Raw genomic sequence first — 21,817 nt, forward strand, 5'->3', positions numbered from 1 at the left:
ACTAAGTTGTGCTCACTTCACTTTGCATCAGTTCATTTAAGTCTTCCCAGTTTTTCTGAAACCATTTCTTGTCATTTCTTATAGCACAGAAGTATTCTATCACAATCATATACAACAACTTGTTCAGCCATTCACCAATTGATGGGCATCCCCTCAATTTCCCATCCTTACTGGAAGACCTTCTTTCTTGTTTATTTTATGGTTTGATTTATCTAGGTATGAAAGGAGAAAGTTGAGGTCTCTCACTAGTATAGTTTTACTGTATTTTTCCACCTGAACTGTATACAGTTTTGAAAGAGGATGAACACCTCTGGTGTAAGGGCTTGCCAAGACTCTTTCAGGGCTGTTCACCCACCTTTGGTGTCTACCTATTACTCAACTCTTACCTGTGACTCCAAGCAGCCACATCCTGGTAAAACTATCTTGGCAGATGGGCTAAGTCAGGTTAAGGGTAGTATTGACATTACTTAACTGTCTATGGTACCTTTTAGTAAAATTTAACTTCCTTTATTATCTCTTAAGTAGGTCTATTTTTGCTTTTGCTTTGTCTGAGATCAGGATTGTTATCCCTTTTTTTTTTACTTCATTTGAAGCATAATAATTAGACTCTGCTCCAGCCCCTTATTTTTATTCTGTGTCTGTCTCTCTATTTCAGGTGTATTTCCTGTAAACAACATATTACTAGATATTGATTTTTGATCCATTTTTCTACATATCTCTGTTTTATGGGTGAGTTGATCCTATTCACATTCACAGTCATTCTATCAACTGTGTATTTCTCTCCATCCTATTTTTCACAGTATAATCTTTTCTGTCTTTTTATGCTGTCCCTTCTCAAAAGTCTGCTTTGCCTCCCTTAATCTATCCTCCCTTCTATCAGTCTCCTTCTCCTCTGCAATATCTCTTGAATATTCCCCCTTCTCTCCCCTGATACTACAACTACCAAGGTATAGGCTCTCCTATCCATTATCCTGGACTATTGCAATAGCCTGCTTAGTTTGCTTGCATGAGTCTCTGCCCACTCCATACAGTGATTTTCCTACCAGGTTCCATCATATCACACACCACCTCCCCATACCCAGTAAACTCCAGTGACTCTCTAACACCTCTAAAATTAAATATAAAATTCTATTTAGTATTCAAAGCCCATCATAACATAGCTCCTCCTACTTTTCCATTCTTCTTGCACTTCACACTTTGCCACAGTGATACTGGCCTCTTCACTGTTTTTCAAACTAGACACTTCACCTCCCAATACCAGGCATTTTCACATGTTCTCCACTCCTGGAATGTTCTTTTCCCTCATCTCTGCCTACTACTGGCTTCCTCTAAGTCCTAGCTAAAATCTCCCCTCCTTCAGAAAGCCTTTCCCAATTCTTCTTAATTCCAATGACTTTTCTCTGTTGATTATTTTGAATTTATCCTTTGTTGTAGCTTGTTTGCACATAGTTTTTTGCATGTTATCTCCCCCATTTGCATGTTATCACCTCCTGAGGGCAGGGACTATCATTCCTTCTTCTGTGTTGTTAATGTGAATCTTCATGAAGACTTCCTATCCATTTACTAAATTTGCATTTTATCTGAATTTGGATTTAGAAGCTACATTCTATGGAAAAAGGAAATCAATCCACCGTCATGGAATTTCTTCTCCTGGGACTTTCCAGTCAACCAGAGCACCAGCAACTTCTCTTTGTGTTATTCTTATTTATGTATTTGATCACAGTTCTAGGGAACCTTCTCATCATCCTGGCCATTGTTACAGACTCTCATCTCCACGTTCCCATGTACTTTTTCCTTAGCAACTTGTCCTTTGTGGATATCTGTTTCACTTCAACCACAATTCCCAAGATGTTAGCAAATCACGTAACAGGAAGTAAGACTATACCTTTTGGAGGGTGTCTGGCACAAATGTACTTTTTATTTGTATTTGCGGACATGGACAATTTTCTCCTGGCTGTGATGGCCTATGACCGATTTGTGGCTGTATGTCATCCCTTACACTATGCTACAAAGATGACCCATCATCTCTGTGCCCTTCTGACTGTTGGATCCTGGATGGTTGCTAATTCGAATGCACTACTGCACACTCTCCTAATGGCTCGTCTCACCTTCTGTGACAATAATGTCATCCCACACTTCTTCTGTGATGTGTCTCCTCTCATGAAGCTTTCCTGTTCTGATCCCTCACTCAATGAAATGGTCATTTTTACAGAGGGAGGGCTGATAATGATCACCCCATTTATCTGTATTTTGGCCTCTTATATACATATTGCCTCTGCTGTCCTGAGAATTCCCTCCATGAAGGGAAAATGGAAAGTCTTTTCCACCTGTGGGTCCCACCTGGCTGTGGTGTCCCTCTTCTATGGAACTATTATTGCTGTATATTTCAGTCCCTCTTCCACTCATTCAACAGAGAAAGATTCAGCAGCAACCGTGATGTACACAGTGGTGACCCCCATGTTGAATCCCTTTATCTATAGCTTGAGGAATCAAGACATGAAAAGGGCTCTGGCAAAAATGGTTGGCAGTAAAAATCCCTGCTTGATGCTTTCATCAGAGGTTCCATAGAGCATGACTTAGACTAGGATTGGACCTGTGTTTTCATTGACGTAGAGAATTCTCAGACAAGTAAACTCCCCCTACCAATGTAGATTAGCATCTTCTCTGCAATTTAATCTGAGAATATTGCCTAGGACGTTGAAAGGTTAACTGACTTGTCCAGGGTCATACAGCCAGTATGCTTCAGAGGTAGGACTTGAATTCTTATGTCCTAATGCCCAGGCCAGATCTCTGCTCACTCTGTTACACTTGTCTCTCCCAGAGTCCATAGAAAAACAGTAACAATAACAACTCACATTATGGTTAAGACTTAAAAGCTCTTTCCTCAAAACATCTCTCTGGAGGTGGGTTAATGTAAGATTGGGGTTTTTATTATCCTGGTGTGTGATTTCATAATCAACATGGGAACTGCTTAGGGTAGCAATTCCTAGCAATTCCTGAAACATCAGTGATTTATAGTCTTAAAAGAGCAGCCCAAGGTGGTGAGACGGGAAGTGAACTTCCCAGAGCCGTGCTGTTACTGTGTTCCAGCAGCAGAACTTGAAGTCTGGTCTTCTAGACCCAAGAACAGCTCTGTCTTCACTTCTCCATGCTGCCTGTTTGGGCATTATTATCACTACTTTACAGATAAAAATGAGACTCTGAGAACTTAAGTAACTTGTACATGAGTACATAGCTCTTAATTATCTAAGGTGAGATTTGAACATAGTTCTCCTGAAATCACATCCAAGACTTTACCCACTCATTATTCCATGCTATCAGAAAAGCTAGTTGTGGCAATGAAGGCAGCTGTCCTGTATGAGACGGTACTCTCTCTGCATCATCTCTAACCTAAATAAAAGGAACTCTTGTTGTCTATCCAAGAATTTACACTATGTGTGTGTGTATAGATGTAAAGAGGGATACTTAATAAAGAATTCTTATCCCCAAAACTTGTCTTTACATATGTCAAACACATTTGCTGCTCTAAATTGTATGTCTACTTTGTACCTTTTTTGTCTTTAAAGGAAACTTTATGTAATACAGAGCTATGTTTTCACATATAAACTTTTCTGTTCCACTTTGCATATGGAAATGTTCTTTTTTTGGTATTGGTTAAATTCTGAATTTTAAAAAAAAATTTAGTTTGAAAAATATTGTCCTCATTTCACAGATGAGGAATCAGACACGGAGAGGCTAAGTGACTTGCCTAGACTCACAGAGCAGCTAATGTCTGAGGTAAGATTCAAACTCAAGTCATCTTGACTCCAAGTCCAGCACTCTGTCCGCTGTGTCACGTAACAGCTTCAACAGAAAGAGTTAGGAGACCTGATCTTTTGCACCAGCTCTGCCTCTGAGGGTTTGACACATCAGTTTCCCTCTCTTCATGTTAGCTGCGCCATCAGTAAAATGAAGAGATTAGATTAGATGATCACTAAGGTCCCTTCCAGCTCCAGTGATAGATTTTCAGTGTTCCAAGGTCTCTTTCATTTCTGACATTCTTTGACTTTGCTTTATACTTAAATCTGAGTTTTATCTTGAAAGAGAACCTACTGATGAGGGCTGGAAAGGGGATGTGAGACCCCACAAAGACCAGGGTAGCAGGGGCAGGTAGTCTGGAGAAGAATTCACAAACTCAAGTATTGTTGAAGTCAAGGTAAAGATTTATTTATTTCAGCGGGTAAGAGTTCTTAGGCAACCTGCCATCTTAAAGGGGTACAGGGAAAGTTTATATAGGATATTCTATAGTATCACTTGTGCCAAATTTGCTAACTAGGTGTTTTGGGGTGGGATTAGGGAATGGTTAAGGAGTGGTCAGTTCTTAAAGGAACATGCACTTTTGGTATCTACTGTGCAGGTATTTTACCCCAAATTCATCGGGAAATAGCCCAAGGGGGGGCTACCTGGAGGTGTGGTTTTAGACCTGAAACATCACTAAGTCAACTAACCATTAGGGCTGGTCAGGAAAAATCAAGTTCTCTCTTCAATGTCTTGTTAGACAAGATTAATGTAAGGGAGTATAGGTATGTCCAAGTCTAGGATACATATGATTGGTCAGTGAGTAGTTCATGTCGTTACGACCCAGGACACAGCCAGTTCAGTCAGTTTGCAGCTGGCTCTAAGTGATAAATTCTATAGGTGCAGCAGACTACTACAGCAGGAAGGAAGATAGCTGTTGTTGCTAGGGCAGCCTGTGTCCTTGGGCTGGGGAGAAACTGTCTGAGATGGTATTTTGAGGAGAGGGAGAAATGTGATTTTAGAATTGGGACCCAAGTATGGGTGATGTCTTTTGTCTTTTTTGGGGGGGGTGTCTTTTGATTCATGTGTAAATTGGATATAAGTGAGGCAGATTTGCACAAAGTCATCAGCCTCACTCTCTCTTCCAGAGTCATCAGAGTCCAGTGGCAGGATAGAGTTAAGCCGACTGGTGATGGCTCAGGATGCAGTGGATGACCTTGGGGTCTTTGTCTTCAGTATCTAACCAAGCTCTAAGTGCTCCACATTGCTGGCTTCATCTGCCTTCATGGCCATTGGAACAAATTGTTCTCATCCTCCCATTTCACCAGATGAAGTCTTCACATGCTTAGGGTAGACATCCCCCTAACTCACCAATGGGTTTGAGAACCCTTGGTTACCCTCAACCTGGTTTGGCCTGTCTGCGGAAACAGTTTACCAGGGTGTGGCCAGTGCGCATGCTGCAGCTTCTTGGAGCCACAGGTGAGAGTTCGGTGGAACAGGTGGACACCAAAGGTGGAAAGAGCCCCAGAAAGGGCTCAGCAGCCATCACACCAAAGGTACTGGTACTGGTATTGGTACTCCCTGAACACACTCTGCACCCCGGGACCCAAGTACTCCATCACCTATAGGAATAATATTTTCAAGTATCACCTAGTTTTAGTATTTAAGTTTATAATATCTTTCTTTTTCTTTTACTGGGTATTTAAGTTTTAGTATTCAAGTTTATAATTAATAATATAATAATTAGCTAGTTAATATATTAGTAATTAATAATACAATAATTTATTTTAAAAGCATCACCTGGACAAAGAAAGAAATAGGATCTCAGGTTTAAGAAAGAACTTGTTGATCTTGGATGAAAATTGTCAACAACCAGGACTTCTCTTTTTTTTTTAACTTTACTTATTCAGAACTTAAGAAATGAAACAAGCATTCCCATATCATAGTACAATAGGAAAAAAAAGATGATTGCCTATGAAATGGCAAATCTTTTATGTACAACTTGCTATTCTTTTTAAGTATATAACAACATTATCATGTAACTTTCTTTTTTCCCCTTAAAGTAAGGTACAATTTCACTAGGGTGCAGTGGAAAGACTGTGGCTTTAGACTCAAAGGATCAGAGTTTGGATCTCAGTCCTGATCTTAGGCAAGTCACAGCTTTCTAGACTTTAGTTTCTCACTCTCAAAAAATGGATGGGTTGAACTAAGTGACCTCTAAGGTCCTCTGGCACTCTAGCTTAAGAATCCGGGATGCAGCCTGTGGCATGAGATTAAGGGAAGTGGCTACAGTCGGTTGGCAAACTGCTCATCAGCCCTGTTTTACATCTTGGTTTATGTTCCCCATTTCATTAAATTACAAAATTCCTGAATTGAAAGTGTTATGGGAATTTTTATAAATTTCCTTTAGTTATTTGGAACTCAAAGCGATACTTACTGCAATTTTTTGCTTACTTAAAAGTCTGTTTTAATATCAACTTTACCAGAACAAAAACTGTCCCCCGGCAAGTAACAAAGTTACTTAAGCCTTAAGTATTCCCTAGATAAGAAATAAGAGGAAAAATTTCATTTGTCTCCAACTAGTGGGCAACAAGTAAATTCAGTTCAGTTGTTTTTCAGTCCTGTCGGACTTTTTGTGACCCAATTTAGGTTTGTTTGGGTCTTTTTTTGGCAAAGACATGCCAAGTGGTTTGCTATTTCCTTCTCCAGGTCATTTTACAGATGAGGAAACCGAGGCAAACACAGTTATGTGACTTGCCCAGACTCACACAGCTAGTAATCATCTGAAGCAAGATTTGAATTCAGGAAGATGAGTCTTCCTGCCTCCAAGCTGGGCAGTCTAACCACTGTGCTACCAAGTTTCCCTCAAGCTATAAACTCTTCTTTTCAATCAGTCTGTCTGTGAATCCTCTAAATGTAGTTTAATCTGTAATCTGATTTAGTTTATCTATAGAGTTTATTTGATGAAGTTTGTTTCCTTAGGTGAAGTTTAAGATTATGACTCTTATTAACTAAATTTGTTCAATTTTGGGGACATTGAAAGAAGTATAGGACTATAGACCTATCTTCTCTAACTTTTATGGCCAAAGAGGAAGGTACAAGATTACAATATATAAAAGAATTTTATTTATATTTATAATGTACATATATGTCTACTTATATAATTTATATAAAAGAATTTATTTATTATAAATATATAAACTATATTTATATTGTTGACCTGAAAACTTGGTTAAAGAAAAGGCAACAGGCTAAATGCATAAATTTTATGATTTAATTAATTAATTAATCAATTCCCTGTTAAAGACAATGGTAACATAACGCATTATGGAGCCAGAAATGTTCTGACTACCGATACAAAGAATTGGGCAGCTTTAAATATGTTTTAGGACAAAGAAGTGTTCTGTGTCCTTCGGATTTATGATCTCCATAAGTGACTAACTAGACCATTAGTAAAGGAATTTCTTAATTGCATAGGTTGTAAATACAATAAGATAACAGAGTTTGACAAAGTTTCACGTAGAAATTACGACCCAAGTTGTTTGTGTTTTCTTTACCATTAACATGCCATAACATAGTATATGTCTACAAATGTTAAGATATGGAAAACATCCCATTATTCAAGATAGCGTCTTAGGTTAAAGGTCTCTTAAGGAATGTTAAGTCAGCCCTGGCTGGCTTTGTTGACATAGGAAGAGGCATTGTCTGAGTTTGCTTCAGAGAGAACAAAGAGATTATTCCAAAATTTTATATTAAACATTATCAATATATAATTATATATAATATATCTATATTATACAAGTTATATATAAGCAATAAATATATTATTTATATAATTTATATATAGGAAATATTGCAATAAATAAAAGATTGCAATATATAAAAGAATTATTTCTCTATCACTCATATAAAGAAGTCTATAAAAAAGTCTTTTCAAAATCCTCATGATGGTTCAGGTTTTCTCTGAGACCTGAACGTATACTTGAGCATATTAATAAAACCTAGGGCTTTGCCTCCATAATTTCTGTATTGTGATAAACATATATGTGAAATTAATTACCTACCACATGAACTGAGAGCAGAGATAGTTCTTTCACAAGAGGAGGGACCTCGGCAGTCATCTAAGTCAGTCCACATCTGAAAAAGAATCATTTTTTTTAACCTTCTTCATAAGTTTTAGCCAATCTTTGGCAAAAGACTCCTACGAAGAGGGACCTTTGAAGGCAATCCATTTCACTTTTGGAAAACTTGGTTTAAAAGTTTTTTCTGATGACAAGGCTAAATTTGCCTGTTATTTCAGGAATTCCCCCCCTCCCCCATACCTTCTTTTTCTCCTTTAATTCCAGATCCCAAAAAGATTGAATTAAATTGAAATGAAACAAAACGAAAATTTATATAGCACACTGACTTTTTACACATCTGTCTGGTTGCCCCAAATCGATTTCAAACTCCTTAAAGGCAGAAATTATAAATTATAAATATACTTTTTTATCCTTTCCCTTCCTTGAAAGCAAAAATTCAAACTTTTTTTGTATCTTCCTTCCCCTCCTCCCAGCTCACTCAGCGTCCTAGTCTATAGCCTAGACACAAACATTTGTCCAAGTATGTAACGAAAAATGTATAAATCAATGATTTCTTTCACTTTGACTTCCTTTAACTGTAGGTGATTTTAGCAAACTAGAAACTTTCTAAAAATGAGAGAGTAGAAAAAGATTAAAAAAAGAAAAGAAAAGCCAAATAAATGCACAAGATCTTTTGCATTACAGGGAGGAAAATACAAATGCTTGAGTATGGGAGGGTCTAGTATAATAATAAGCACAAAGGTCAAGCATGAATAAAAATGTCTCATCTCCACCCACTTTACCCTTCTACTTCTCCCTCATCCCCACCCGGCATCCCTCTAGGAAGGAAGAAACTGTTGATTCAATACCAGAACTGAGAACTAGGATCAGAAATTTACATAGATAGCCTGAGAGTGGCTGGTTCCAGTGTCTCTCACTTTTCCTCCTTCCTCCTTTAATAATAGCTTTAGTATTGTTATCATTATCACTGTCGTCATCTCATCCTGGATATTCTCTCATTTCTGTTTTTCATGACATTGCTTTCTCCGGTTTCTCTCCTGTCTTTCAGATCATTCCTTTTCACGCTTATTGGCTAGTTTTTCATCCATGTCATGTGGGTGTTCTCTAAAGCTGTCCTGTTTCCTCTTCTCTTTTAGTTCTAAACTATCTCACTTGGCATTCTCCACACTTTTCCTCCATATGGGACTTTAAGCAAGTGATACACAAAATGGGGCTTTTCACAAAATAAAACTGTAGGGGCAAAAGAGAGTCAGTCAGTCAGCCTTTATGTATAAGTACTTACAATTTTCCAGGCACAGGGGTAAGTGCTGTGGATACAACTAAAGGTAAAAACATTCCCTGCCTTCAAGGAATTCATATTTTAATGAGGGAGACAATCTGTATACAACTAGATACACAACAAGAAATATTCAGCATAGATTTAAGTTAATCTTCCTTAGGGCAAGCAGGTGATACAGTGGAGAGAATGCTGGATCTGTAGGCAGATAGACCTGAGTCTAAATCCGGCTTTAGATACTTATTAGCTGTATGAATCTAGAAAAGTTCCTCAGTTTCTTTACTTGTAAAATGGGAGTAAAAATTGGACCTGTCTCCCTGGATTGTGGTAGAATAAAATGGGACACCATTGGTAAAGCACTTTGAAAATCTTAAAACACAGTGCAAGTTGTTGTTGTTATCCAAGAAGGAAAAGGAGGGTGGGACCAGGAAAGACCTCCACTAGAAGGTGGAACTTGAAGCAGTTCTCCAAAGAAGACCAGAAAACCAAGAGAAAACAGTATATTCCAGGCAAAAGCAGTGACAGGAAATGGAATTTGAGGAATGGCAAGGAGGCCAGTATAGTTGGATTACAGAGTTCTGAGGAGACTGCAAAGCTAAATAGCTTTAAATGCCAAGTAAAGGAATTTACATTTGATTCTGGTGGTAATAGGGAGCCTTTGTAGGCTGTAGGGGGAGGGGACCAGGTCAAACATACACTTTAAAAAAATTATGTTGGCCCTTGGGGAAGAGCTAAAGCAGAGAAACAATTAGAAAGCTATTAAAATAGCCCAAGAGAGAGTTGATGAAGACCTGATCAAGATTCATGGCTATGTGAATTTATGTGAGAGATATTATGTAGGTAGAAAGGACAAGACTTGACAATGAATTGGATATGTAGGGTAAGACAGACGCTGAAGATGACATTGAATTAGGGAGTCTGGGTGACTAAGAGGATGGTGGTGTCCTCAATAGTAATTGAAAATTTAGGAAGGAGAAAGAGTTTCAAGGCAAAGATAATGAGCTCCATTTTGGAAATATTAAATTTTAAATGACAATCAATTTGAAATGTCCAAGAGGCAGTTGGTAATGATTATAGCCCAAGACGGATGGATATATAGATCTGGTAAACATCTGTGGAGCAAACATAATTAGACCCATGAATACTAATGAGAATGCCAAGTGAGATAGTTAGAGCTAAAAGAGAAGAGGAAATAGGACAGCTTTAGAGAACACCCACATGACATGGATGAAAAACTAGCCAATAAGAGTGAAAAGGGATGAACAGAAAGACAGGAGAGAAACCGGAGAAAGCAATGTCATGAAAAACAGAAAGGAGAGAGTATCCAGGATGAGATGAGGATAGTGATAATGATAACAATACTAAAGCTATTATTATGGCTGACATTAATATATAATATGTGTAATACAGCTGTAAGTTAAGGCAGATTTCTTTCTGTATTCCCCTAACGCAAGGGCTGTGTTCTTTCTGCAGCCCGATCGATCACCCAACAAATTTTATTGAATATGTATTGTATATCGAAGCCCCTTCCTACGTTGTGGGCAGCTAGGTGGCGCCATAGGTCATAGAGCTCTGGGCCTGGAGGCAGAAGACTCATCTTCCTGAGTCTGAGTATGCACGCACTAGGCATTTTACTAAGTATTTTACAAGTGTTACCTCATTCGATCCTCATAACAACCCGGAGAGAAAGGTGCTATTTTTCTCCTCATTTTACAGACAAGGAAACAGAGGCAAATAACAAGAAAAAACCCAGCAACAACAAAAATTCTCTTGCCCTTCAAAATAGGCAAAGGTAAAATTGATTTGATTATCGATCACTGAGAGGCAGCTATGTGGATAGATGGTTGGATCTGGAATCAAGAAGACCTGAGTTTAATTTAGCTTCAGATACTTAGTAGCTGTGTGACCCTGGGCAAGTCACTTAACCTATTCCTTCAGTTTCCTCATCTGTAAAATGGGGTTAATAGTGGCATCTACCTCCCAGGTTTGCTGTATGGATAAAATATTTGTGAGGTACTTTGCAAAATATAGGATATTAGATAAATGCTAGCTCTTCTATTATTATTACATGTGGCAGTGGAAATAATCTTTATTCCTCCCTGATAACTAAGGTAGGAGGCAGAGTTTTGGGTCAGACTCGTTATAGAAAAGGCACCTTTGTTGTAGTACTCAGTTAAATTTGTATCCCCAGCACCTAGCATAGTACCTGACACATTTACTATGTACAAATTTTAAAAAACACCATCAGTGAGGTTAGCTTTGTACCATAACTCACTCCTGTGTTTGCTTCTCTTAATAGAGGGCTCAGACTTCCCTCTGTTCCCAACTTCATTACCTTCAGTTGCTCTCTTTGGTTTGACTCCTTTGCAATCTTGTCTTCCTGCTATAAGCTCATCACCAGAAATCTTATCATTATGGAGACTGACAACAGCTTTGATATTCAACCTCCTGAGCACTCTCATTTGCCTTTCATCTCTGATTGGACTGCTGTAGAATGGGTCAATAAACTCCTAAGGATTCCTTTTATAGTGGGCTTACCTTTTCCAACCAACATCTTTTACTGTTTCTGCTTGATTTCAATTCAATGAAAATCATGTCCTCTTGCTGGGCACTATCTGGCATCCCCATTCCCCACTTTCCCTCCTATTTCTACCTTTTTACCTCTTTCTTCCACTTTTTCAGCTTCCTTTAATGCACTGCCTTCGCCTATTAAATTATAATCTCTTTGAGGACAGGGACTGTCTTTATTTTCCTTCTTTGTATCCCCATCACTGGTCATAATGCCATGAAGAGTGGGTACTTTATTGACTATTGAATAGATGACACATCCCGGAGAAGAATGATTTGGGATGAGCCTTGATCTCTGGATTGTTGATTCATGTGCGATGGCAGGACAAGGGTGGCATAGGATGGGGATGTCTCTGATCCTGTACATACTTTTGCATCTTATTTTTTATTATATGCCCCTGCTCATAGTGTGCTTTTTGGCCTGGACTTGTGATTTTACTTGGTTTAGGGAACTTTCTAAGTGGAAAGGCCTTCCCTCTTAGAAACTAGGGAGAATGTTGTTAGGGGTTTCTAAAATGGAGAGCCACACTCTTTGGGGTTATCTTGATCAACTATAAAGTGTATGATCAACCAGGTGGAGAAAGAAAGATTCATCAGTGGTTCAGTGACTAAGAATATGTGATTAACTCCCAGTCACACAGGTTGTGTATATCAGAGACAATACTTTAACCCGTGTTCCTGATTCTATGGCCAATAGAATCATACCTAGAGAAAAATTTCAGAGGGATTTCAGGAACCAATATATCTCATACATACCTGAAGAAACAGCCATTCTGTAATACGCCTGACAGTCACCTACTTTTCTTGAAGATCCCCATCCCTCAGGGTGGGAAGAAGGGAGGAACCTTCTCCTGCCTTAAAGAGTAGAGACTCACCTAAAGTCTTCTGACTGCAAGTCTGGTGCCCATCCTAATACAACACACAACATATTGCTTCTCTTTGAATGCCAAATAGAAAATGTACAGTTCCCAACAAGCAGAGAGAGGGCAAGAGAGCTGGCTGGCCTGGTGGCCGTGTAGATTCCAGGATCCAAGAGTGGATGATGTCAACACAAGTGGAGATAATCCAGTTCAGCCTGTTTTCTCCAAATAGGAAAGATAAAATAATTCCAAATCCCAGGAAGGAGTGAAGAAAAGTGCAGTCTAGACTTCCAAATCCAATTGAAGTGACTGGTGAAGGCATAGATAACATTCTTTTCAAGTCTGAAGTGGTACAGAGAATGATAACTAAGGGACTTGACTAAAACCTCTGTACAAAGATGGGATCCAGACTGGAGCTGACTTTGTTGGTACCCCCCACCCACATAGAGAGCAACACTGCAGATTGCAGTTGTAGTACTTATTAATATTATATAAATGAATAGTCTTATTGATTGTTGTTATTTTATATCATGTTAATTTCTAAATATATCCTTGTTCCTCAATCCATCAAACCAAATATTTTAACAAAGATAATAAAAGTGACATCAATAAAACAAAGTATTCATAGAAATACTTTTCATGATAACAAAGAATTAGAAGCAAAATAGATGTCCAAGATTAATTGTAAGCTGCCAAAGCCAAAACTCTCTTCCTAATCACCACTCTCTTATCCCTTCTACCCATCTGTGTCAGCCCTATCCCTTTAATGTCCCTATGCCTTTCTTCTTTACCCTTCTCTTGTAGCCTTTGGAACTCCAGTTCTATTGTTAACAAATTACATTTCATATTAGACCTACCCCCTACCCTACACCCCAAAGCCTAGCTCCTTGGGGCAGGGACTGTTTAATTTTTTTTTACATATACACTGTCTGACGTAATACGCACTTCATCATTCAACTGAAACTGCTGTCTCTAAAGTTATCAATAATTCCTTTTTTCCAACAAAATATTTTATTATTACAAGCTACAGGATGATAGAGATAACGGTGGTAATAATAATGCCTAGCATTAGTGAAAATAAGTAACTACTATTTTTTACATACAAAGCATATGTCTATATTAACCATGTTGCAAAAAAAAAAAAAGTTGATAAATGGTCAAAGGATATGAACAGGCAATTTTCAGGGGAAGAAATTAAAGATATCTACAATCATATGAAAAAATGCTCTAAATCACTTTTGATTAGAGAGATGCAAATCAAAAGAACTCTGAGGTACCACATCACACCTGTAAGATTGGCAAACATGACAGAACAAGAAAATGATAAATGCTGGAGAGGATGTGGGAGAGTTGGAACACTAATTCATTGTTGGTGGAGCTGTGAGCTCATCCAACCATTCTGGAGAGTGGTTTGGAACTATACCCAAAGGGCTACAAAAATGTGCATACCCTTTGACCCAGCAATATTGCTTCTAGGACTGTATCCCCAAGAGATCATAAAAATGGGAAAGGGTCCCACATGTACAAAAATATTTATAGCAGCACTCTTTGTAGTTGCCAAAAACTGGAAGTCAAGGGGATGCCCATCAATTGGGGAATGGCTGAATAAATTATGGTAAATGAATGTAATGGAGTACTATTGTGCCATAAGAAATGATGAACAAGAAGACTTCAGAGAGGCCTGGAAGGACTTATATGATCTGATGCTGAGTGAAAGGAGCAGAACCAGGAGAACTTTGTGCACAGCAACGACCACAGTGTGCGAGAGTTTTTTCTGGTAGATTTGGAACTTCGTAATAACGCAAGAACTTTTTAAAAAAAAAATCCTAATGGTTTTCTAAGGCAAAATGCCTTCCACACTCAGAGAAAGAAATATGCAAGTCATTCGCAGAATGTAGCACATCATGTTTGTGTGTGTGTGTTTGTGTATCATGTTTTGATTTGTTATATGATTTCTTCCATTTATTTTAGTTCGACTACATAGCATGACTATAGTGAAAATGTACTCAATAGGAAAGTATATGTAGAACCTATACAGAATTGTATGCTGTCATGGGGAGGGAGGGGGGTAGTGGGGCGGTAGGTGTGGGGGGGGATAAAATCTTAATTTTATGGTAGTGATTGTAGAACATTAAAAAAATAATAATTACATTAAAAAAACAAAAACAAAAAACAAATTATGTTTTATTCCCCCCCCCCCCAAAAAGGCAAGAAAAATAAAGAAAGTGAAAAGAATATACTTCAATATGCACTCATAATTCATCATTTCTCTCTGGAAGTAGATAGTATTTTCTATCATGAGTCCTTTGGAATTGTCCTGGATCATTGTATTGATAAGAGTAGCTGTCTTTCACGGTTGACCATTGTTACAATGTTGCTATTACTATGTGCAATGTTCTCGTTCTGCTCACTTTACTTTGTATCAGTTCATACATGTCTTCCCAGTTTTTCTGAAACTATCCCTCTTCTAATTTCTTATAGCACAATACCAGTGGTTTCTTGATCATCAAATCTAATGGTCTTTTTTCAGTTCTCATGCTTCTTAACCTCCTGTTAGCATTTGATACTGTCAATTATCCTTTCCCCTTGATAGTTTTCTTCTCTTTAGGTTTTTGGGTCACTGCTCTCCTGTTTCTTGTCCTACAAGTCTGACTATTCCTTCTCTGCTTCCCTTGCTAGATCTTCATCAATATCGTGGCAAAATCATGAGTATCTTGCAAGGCTGTCCTGAGCCCTCTTCTCCATCTACTATTTTACTTGTTGATTTTATCAATTACCATAGATTCAATTATCATCTTTATATTGATTTTCAGCTTTAACTTTTCTTCTAATTTCCAGTCTTGCATACATGCCCCTCATATATCTTGAACTGTATATCCTATAGACATCTTAAACTCAACATGTCCAAAAGTGAATTTTCTTCTCTCAACCAAAGATTCCCCTCTTTCCTAATATTGTTAAGGGAATCATTATTCTCCTAGTCACCCATGGTCTTGCTGTCATCCTTGACTCCTCTCTCTCTTTATTCCCTCCTTCCTTTTCTCTCTTATCCAATTTGTTGCCAAGTTCTATTCTACCTTTGCAACTTCTCTCCTCTTAAACTGCCATCTCCCTGGTGCCAGTCATACCTTCACACTTAGACTACCACCAATAATTGCTGTTGTTCTCCCTACCTAAGCCTCTCCCCACTCTAGTCCATCCTCCATTCAGCTGTCAAACTGGTCTTCCTAAAGTGCAGGTCTGACCATGTCAACCCCCTAGTCAATAAACTCCAGTAGTTCCCTCTCACCTCAAATAAAAGCCTCTGTTTGGCTTTTAAAATTCTTAATAACCTGGCACCTTCTTACCTTCCCAGATTCCTTCTACCTTCTTATTATTGTTCAGTCATTTCTGATTCTTTTTGACCTTGTGGACCATGCGATTTTCTGGATACTGGATACTGGAGTGGTTTGCCATTTCCTTCTTCAGTGGATTAAGTCAAACAGAGGTTAAGTGACTTGCCAAGAGTCACACAGCTGGTAAGTGTCTGAGACTAGATTTAAACTTAGGTCTTCCTGACTCCAGCCAGACCCAGTGTTCAATCTACTGAGCTGTGTAACTGCCTTGCCTTATTATACTGAGCTCATAATCCTTAACTTTTCTACCTTACTCCACTCCATACAATCTGTGATCCAGGGACAAGCTTCTTCATGTTGTTCAGTTGTGTCTGACTCTTCACGACCCCATCCACATGACCCGTCCATGGAATTTTCTTGGCAAAGATACTAGAGTGCTTTGCCAATTCCTTCTTCAGTGTGTCTCCATTTTACAGTTGAGGAACTGAGGCAAATAGTGACTTGTCCAAGGTCACACAGTTAGTAAGTGTCTAAGGCAAGATTTGAACTCAGTTCTCCCTGATTCCAAACCTAGTGCCACTTAGCTGCTCAGGGACACACACGTCCTTTGCTATTCCTCACACAAAACACTTCACCTCCCTACTTGGGACATTTTCACTGGCTGTCCCCCATGCTTAGAATTCTCTCCCTCCTCATCTCTGTCACTTGGCTTCTCTGGCTACCTTCAAGTCTCAGCTAAAGTCCCATTTTCTGCAAGAAGCCTTCCCCACTACCCCTTAAGGCTAGTGCCCTCCCTCTAAGATAATCTCCAAGTTATCCTTAATATATCTTGTTTCTACATAGTTGTTTGCATGTTATTCCCCCCACCCCATCCCTTTAGACAGTGAACTCCTAGAAGTCAGGGACTTTTTTTCATCTTTCTTTGTATTCTCAGTGCTTGGCACAGTGACTAGAACATAACCAGAACACTTCATAAATGCTTGCTGACTGACAATTAATGCTTGCTGAATCTAGTTGAAATCAATCATGCAAATGAAATAGGAGCTCCAAAAAAGGAAAGAATATTTTCATCTGGGAAGATGACCAATGGCTTTATAGAGACTGGATGTCTAAGGTGGAGAATGAAGACTGCTTAGAATTTCAAATATGAGACAGTAAATGGGAAGTCTAATTTACTTCTTTATGAATCTTCATATTCTGTAGCCAAAATTTTTTGTATTTCCCTATTCTTTGGAGCATGCTCTCTAAATTTACTGTGCCCTGGGACTATGAAAACTGAAAGAAAACTGGACCACTGCTTAATCCAGGATGGTTGTAGAGACATTCCCCAGGTTTCCAAAGTAGGGGTGTTGTTGTGTGAAGGGTAATTTTCATCTACTAATTCACATATATACATTCTGTGAATTTGGTGAAATTATACATTTTTCAAAATACTAAAGTAATTTATGAGGAGGAACAAAAGCCCATATGCAAAGAGGAGGGAAAAGAAAGAAAGGGAAGGAGACTTAGTAAGGGAAAGGGAAAGGTGGGGGAGGAGCCAAGACACTTATGTCAAGGTGTGCCACTGGAGAAATTCATTTAGTCTCAGTCCTTTCCATAGCATGATCTGAGCCTGAGAGGCACCAGTGTGTAACAATCTCTTGTTTGTACATAGTTGTTTCTATGCTATCTTCCCCGTCAGATCATGAGCTCCTTGAGAGTAGGAATTTTTCTTTCTTTGTATCCCTGGCACTTACAGTACCTAGCACACAGTAGTCATTAATAAAAGCAGATTGACTCGACTCATTTACTGGTTCTTTCTCCAGCAATCCAAACCAATTATGGGAGGGAGGGGCCATGAGCAAGACCCTGCCCCAACCTCCTGAGGTCCAACCCCTCTCAGCCTCTCAGGCCAGGATTTAAAATTTCCCGCGGGTCACCGCCAGCACTTTTCTCTGGTGTTCCTTTGGAATCTCGGATCCTAGGTGAGCCTGGGGCAAGAAAGACAGATTTAGGGTGAAAGTGGGAGGGAGGAAAGCAGTTCTGAGGAGATTGGAGTGGGAGATAATGTAAATGTGCGTCTCTGTGTGTGTTTTGGAGGGAAGGGAGGGAGACTGTGTGTGTGTGTGTGTGTGTGTGTGTGTGTGTGTGTGTGTGTGTGTGTGTGTGTGTGTGTGTGTGTGTGTGTGTGTGTGTGTGTGTGTGTGTGTGTGTGTGTGTGTGTGTGTGTGTGTGTGTGTGTGTGTGTGTGTGTGTGTGTGTGTGTGTGTGTGTGCTGGAGGGAAGGCAGAATTCTCTGCTTCCCAAAGCCTTCCAGGACAAGTGGAAAGACAATAAGAAAATGATTTCTCAAACTCCGCCTAGAAGACTGGCACAGCCACTATTCACCGCACAATTGTTCTTTGCAGGGGCGTTGTGGCGACCCCATGGCTTTCTGAGCGCTACACTCCTTATCTTTGCCTGGTGGGGAAATCATTGTTTGGCCACTTACCTAGAGCGGGATCGCACCATGCCGGTATCACCTCCATCCAGGTGCCGTGCGCCTTCTAGGAGGAGCCGTGGAGGAGAAAGCCTCTGCCTAGGGTTGCTGGTGCTGGCCCACTCTGATTACTGGTTCTAACTAGGGACTCCGCCCTCCCCATCCCTCCTCTCTGGTTCAGCTTCAGTACAGCCCCAAGATCCAAATCAGCCTGACTGGGAAAATTGGAGCAGAGGGCGCAGGGGAGAGGAGCAGATTCTGGGTTTGAGGTAGAGGGAACGAATGCAGGGAACAGGGGTTTTCATGCGTAAAGGGAGTGGATACGGGAAGGCAGGTTAGTCTGAACTATCTAAATCAGGGTCCCGGGACAGCGGTGCGTTCCTCACTAGCTCCTCCGTCCTCAGGTCACGCAGAGTAATCAGGAAGATCGAAGATGAGCTGGGCCTTCCTGACGAGGTTGCTGGAGGCTGTGACCCAGCATTCCACCCTGGTGGGGAAACTCTGGCTGTCCGTGCTGGTTGTGTTCCGCCTGGTGCTGCTGGCGGTGGGCGGGGAGGCCATTTATCGGGACGAGCTAAGTGGCTTCTCCTGCAACACAGCACAGCCAGGCTGCCAAAATGTTTGCTACGACGCCTTCGCGCCCCTCTCCCACGTACGCTTCTGGGTGTTCCAGATCATCCTGGTCACAGCCCCCACTGTGTTCTACCTGGGCTATGCCGTACACTATCTGTCCCGGCGCCAGATGACCCAGAAGCAAGAGGAGGAAGAGAAGGAGCCCATGATCAAACCCAAGAAGTCCCCTGAGGATGGAGCCCACGACGGTCGCAGGAGGATCCGGAGGGACGGGCTCCTGGGGGCCTATGTTGGGCAGTTGCTGGTGCGATCTGCCTTAGAGGTGGCCTTTCTATTCGGCCAATACCTGCTCTATGGCCTGGAAGTGCCTCCCTCCTATATCTGCCAGCGCAGCCCTTGCCCTCACACGGTGGACTGCTTTGTGTCTCGTCCCACAGAGAAGACCATCTTTCTGCTGATCATGTATGCAGTCAGTGGCCTCTGCCTCCTGCTCACCCTGATTGAGTTGTTGCACCTGGGCCTGGGAAGCAGGAAGGAGAAAAGGGACCCACCTTCCCATTCCAAGAGTCTCCAGCTAGAGCAAATGCAAAAACAGCTGCATCTGGTCCAGGAGTACCTGGACTTGGCGCTGCATTTGAGTAAACCTGCCTGTTCGGATCAGACTCCATCCTACAGCATATATGCTCAGCAAAACCTGCAGAGACCAGCCCCCAAAGAGGCTCCATTCTCTAAGACAGGTATGTTTCGGGTGAACTAAATCCCAGTTTCTATTGCACAATTATTCCTATTTTTCTCCCTTAGTTCTTTCCTAATCATCTAAATTCTTTTTTCCTTTTATTCCCAGCTCAGTCTATTCCTTTCTCCCTAAGGGGTATTTTGCAGGCACTGGGAAGAGCTAGAGGAGACCACTGAGAGGGAAGGCAAGAGTCCAAGAATCTTTCTAGGAATCTATGTAACTTTCAGTAGATCACTTAACTTCAGTTTCCTCCTGTAAATAAGAAGAATGTACTAAATGATTTCTAAAGTTCCTTCCAGCTCTTAATTTTTTGATCTTTTTCAGTGTTATTGATGCTAATTTTTCCCATTGCAGATCTGTGAAAACTGGATTTACTACTTTACAGACTTCAGTCTGAACTTGGGAAGACAAGACAACTTGATATCTGAACTCTGGAAGAGAAAACCTGGAAATGTATCTAAAGAAAATGGTGTTTTGTTTAGTACTTCATATTTTAATTAGCTATTTGGTGAGTGTGATTAGAGGTGGTTCCCTGCTATATTTCCCCAAAATCTGAAACCAGTCACAGTCTAATGCCCACCTTTCCCTCAAACACTACCAAATAATTTAATAAGATAAATGGATTATCTAGGATAATGGACCTGGGAATAATCCTGAGAATTAGGCCCACAATGGTCACAGAAGAATCTTCAGGGCTAGGCTGGGGGGAAGAGATTGATTTTGGGTAGTTGCTGGTGCTATCTTAGAGATCTACTGCAACTTGTCCTATAACTCAGTCTTTTGGGATTTGAGTCTATAAATTTTGTGGGCGAATAATGAACTTTTTGTATTAAATACTGTGCCTTGCCTTTGTTTTAGGAAGGAAGGAATGTGAATTGAAAAAAAAGTCCCAGAATTCCAAGCTACCTTGGAACCCCTGTGGTCCCATGGAGCCCAAAAGGGTTTTTAGAACCCAGTTGAAAACTAAGGGGACCATATCATTCTCAGCCTGGATTTTATGAGGTTTTGTGATGGTTCAGGACTGAGAGCCCTTCCTTTCCGTAAAGAGAACTGAGGCCCTGCATCTAAATAGATACGAGAGAGTAGGAGGCTTTGAGATTATAGTGCTCCAAACATTATGATGTTCCCAATTGTTCCCAAGTCATCCAGTATGCTGGTTCTATAGAGACTGAAAGCTTCATACTTGGAAGACAGAAGTCAACCTTTTTAGAAAAATGAAAAGGGAAGGTTTTGGTCATATAGCACAGGAGAAGGCAGATGTTTCATCTAAGAGAAAGGGGGTAGGAAATAGATACTAATATAATGTCACACATATTGTCACATTTAATCCTCCCAACAGCTCTTCCAGATGAGGGCTATTATTATCTCCACTTTAGGGTGGAAGAAATTGAGGCCAACAGAGGTTAAGTGACTTGCCCAGGGTCACAGCTAGTGTCTGAGGTCAGCTTTGAACTCAGATCTTTCCAACTCCAGTTCCAGTGTTCTCTCTTCTGTAATATCAGCTGCCTGAGTTTTGTGCCTACTTAATAAAATGCCTTTCATTCATTCTATCTCCATATTTTTTGATGATTCTGAATACAGTATAATTTCTAGAAATACATTCCAGTTGTGGGGCTTTACCTCTCACTACTAAAATTTAGAAGAGTAAGACTTGCACATGCATCTTTTGGTAGTATAGAAACAATTTGGCCTAGTACCTAGCTGGGAAGTTTAATTACTTAAAGCAGGGATCTATCAGAAGGCAGGTTGTTGTGGCCCAGATAAGATACCACTCTTCCTGTTCATTTTCTGGATCATTCATCAGTCATCCTGATGAATATCTGGTCACTGAATCCAGGTGGCTCAGGAGGAGAAAGTGAGGCTGGTGACCTTGCACAGCCCTCCCTCCCTCAAAACAAAGTCAAGTGCAAGTCATGTCATCTTTTCCCTGATGTCATGATCCAATTTGAAAATGAAAAACATTTACAAACCTTCCAGAGCCATATTTTTGCCATGAATTTCATGTCATTGGTTTGTTTCATGTGTAGTCATCTGAGAAAAGGATTTTATTACTGATTCCTTTCTTAGATTTTGTCTCCTGTGAATTTCTGGGTGTCTCTGCTGCAATTCTTATATTGTAGCTACTTACTGTATGCCTTCTAGGCCAGTGGGT

The 21,817-nt window shown here is 40.1% G+C and overlaps 2 protein-coding genes and 1 long non-coding RNA gene across 5 annotated transcripts; 2 read left to right on the plus strand and 1 right to left on the minus strand.

Moving 5' to 3' along the window:
• Positions 1-1,602: 1,602 nt before the first annotated feature.
• Positions 1,603-2,568, plus strand: OR1F1 (olfactory receptor family 1 subfamily F member 1). Its single transcript, XM_072605758.1, has one exon. It carries the CDS (start codon positions 1,609-1,611, stop codon positions 2,566-2,568), a length of 960 nt encoding a protein of 319 aa, XP_072461859.1. The 5' UTR covers positions 1,603-1,608.
• A 1,613-nt stretch (positions 2,569-4,181) lies between these two features.
• LOC140520827 (uncharacterized) lies at positions 4,182-18,453 on the minus strand. The gene is made up of 3 exons (XR_011972664.1): positions 18,369-18,453; positions 7,842-7,914; positions 4,182-5,399 (listed from the first exon to the last, which is right to left on the minus strand). It is a non-coding gene; the product is annotated as an uncharacterized lncRNA (long non-coding RNA).
• LOC140520761 (gap junction gamma-1 protein-like) lies at positions 17,711-21,210 on the plus strand. 3 transcript variants are annotated; one of them, XM_072634997.1, is made up of 4 exons: positions 17,711-17,862; positions 18,286-18,409; positions 18,761-19,666; positions 20,020-21,210. In XM_072634997.1, exons 3-4 carry the CDS (start codon positions 18,790-18,792, stop codon positions 20,025-20,027), a joined length of 885 nt encoding a protein of 294 aa, XP_072491098.1. In that variant the 5' UTR covers positions 17,711-17,862; positions 18,286-18,409; positions 18,761-18,789; the 3' UTR covers positions 20,028-21,210. The 3 variants fall into 3 exon arrangements, with proteins under 3 accessions (XP_072491098.1, XP_072491087.1, XP_072491077.1); XM_072634986.1 differs by lacking the exon at positions 18,286-18,409 and having other exon boundaries at positions 17,712-17,862; XM_072634976.1 differs by lacking the exon at positions 17,711-17,862 and having other exon boundaries at positions 18,381-18,467.
• The last annotated feature ends 607 nt before the right edge of the window (positions 21,211-21,817 follow it).

This window comes from Notamacropus eugenii, chromosome 1 (genome assembly GCF_028372415.1).
Source record: "Notamacropus eugenii isolate mMacEug1 chromosome 1, mMacEug1.pri_v2, whole genome shotgun sequence".
NCBI classification, from domain to species: domain Eukaryota; kingdom Metazoa; phylum Chordata; class Mammalia; order Diprotodontia; family Macropodidae; genus Notamacropus; species Notamacropus eugenii.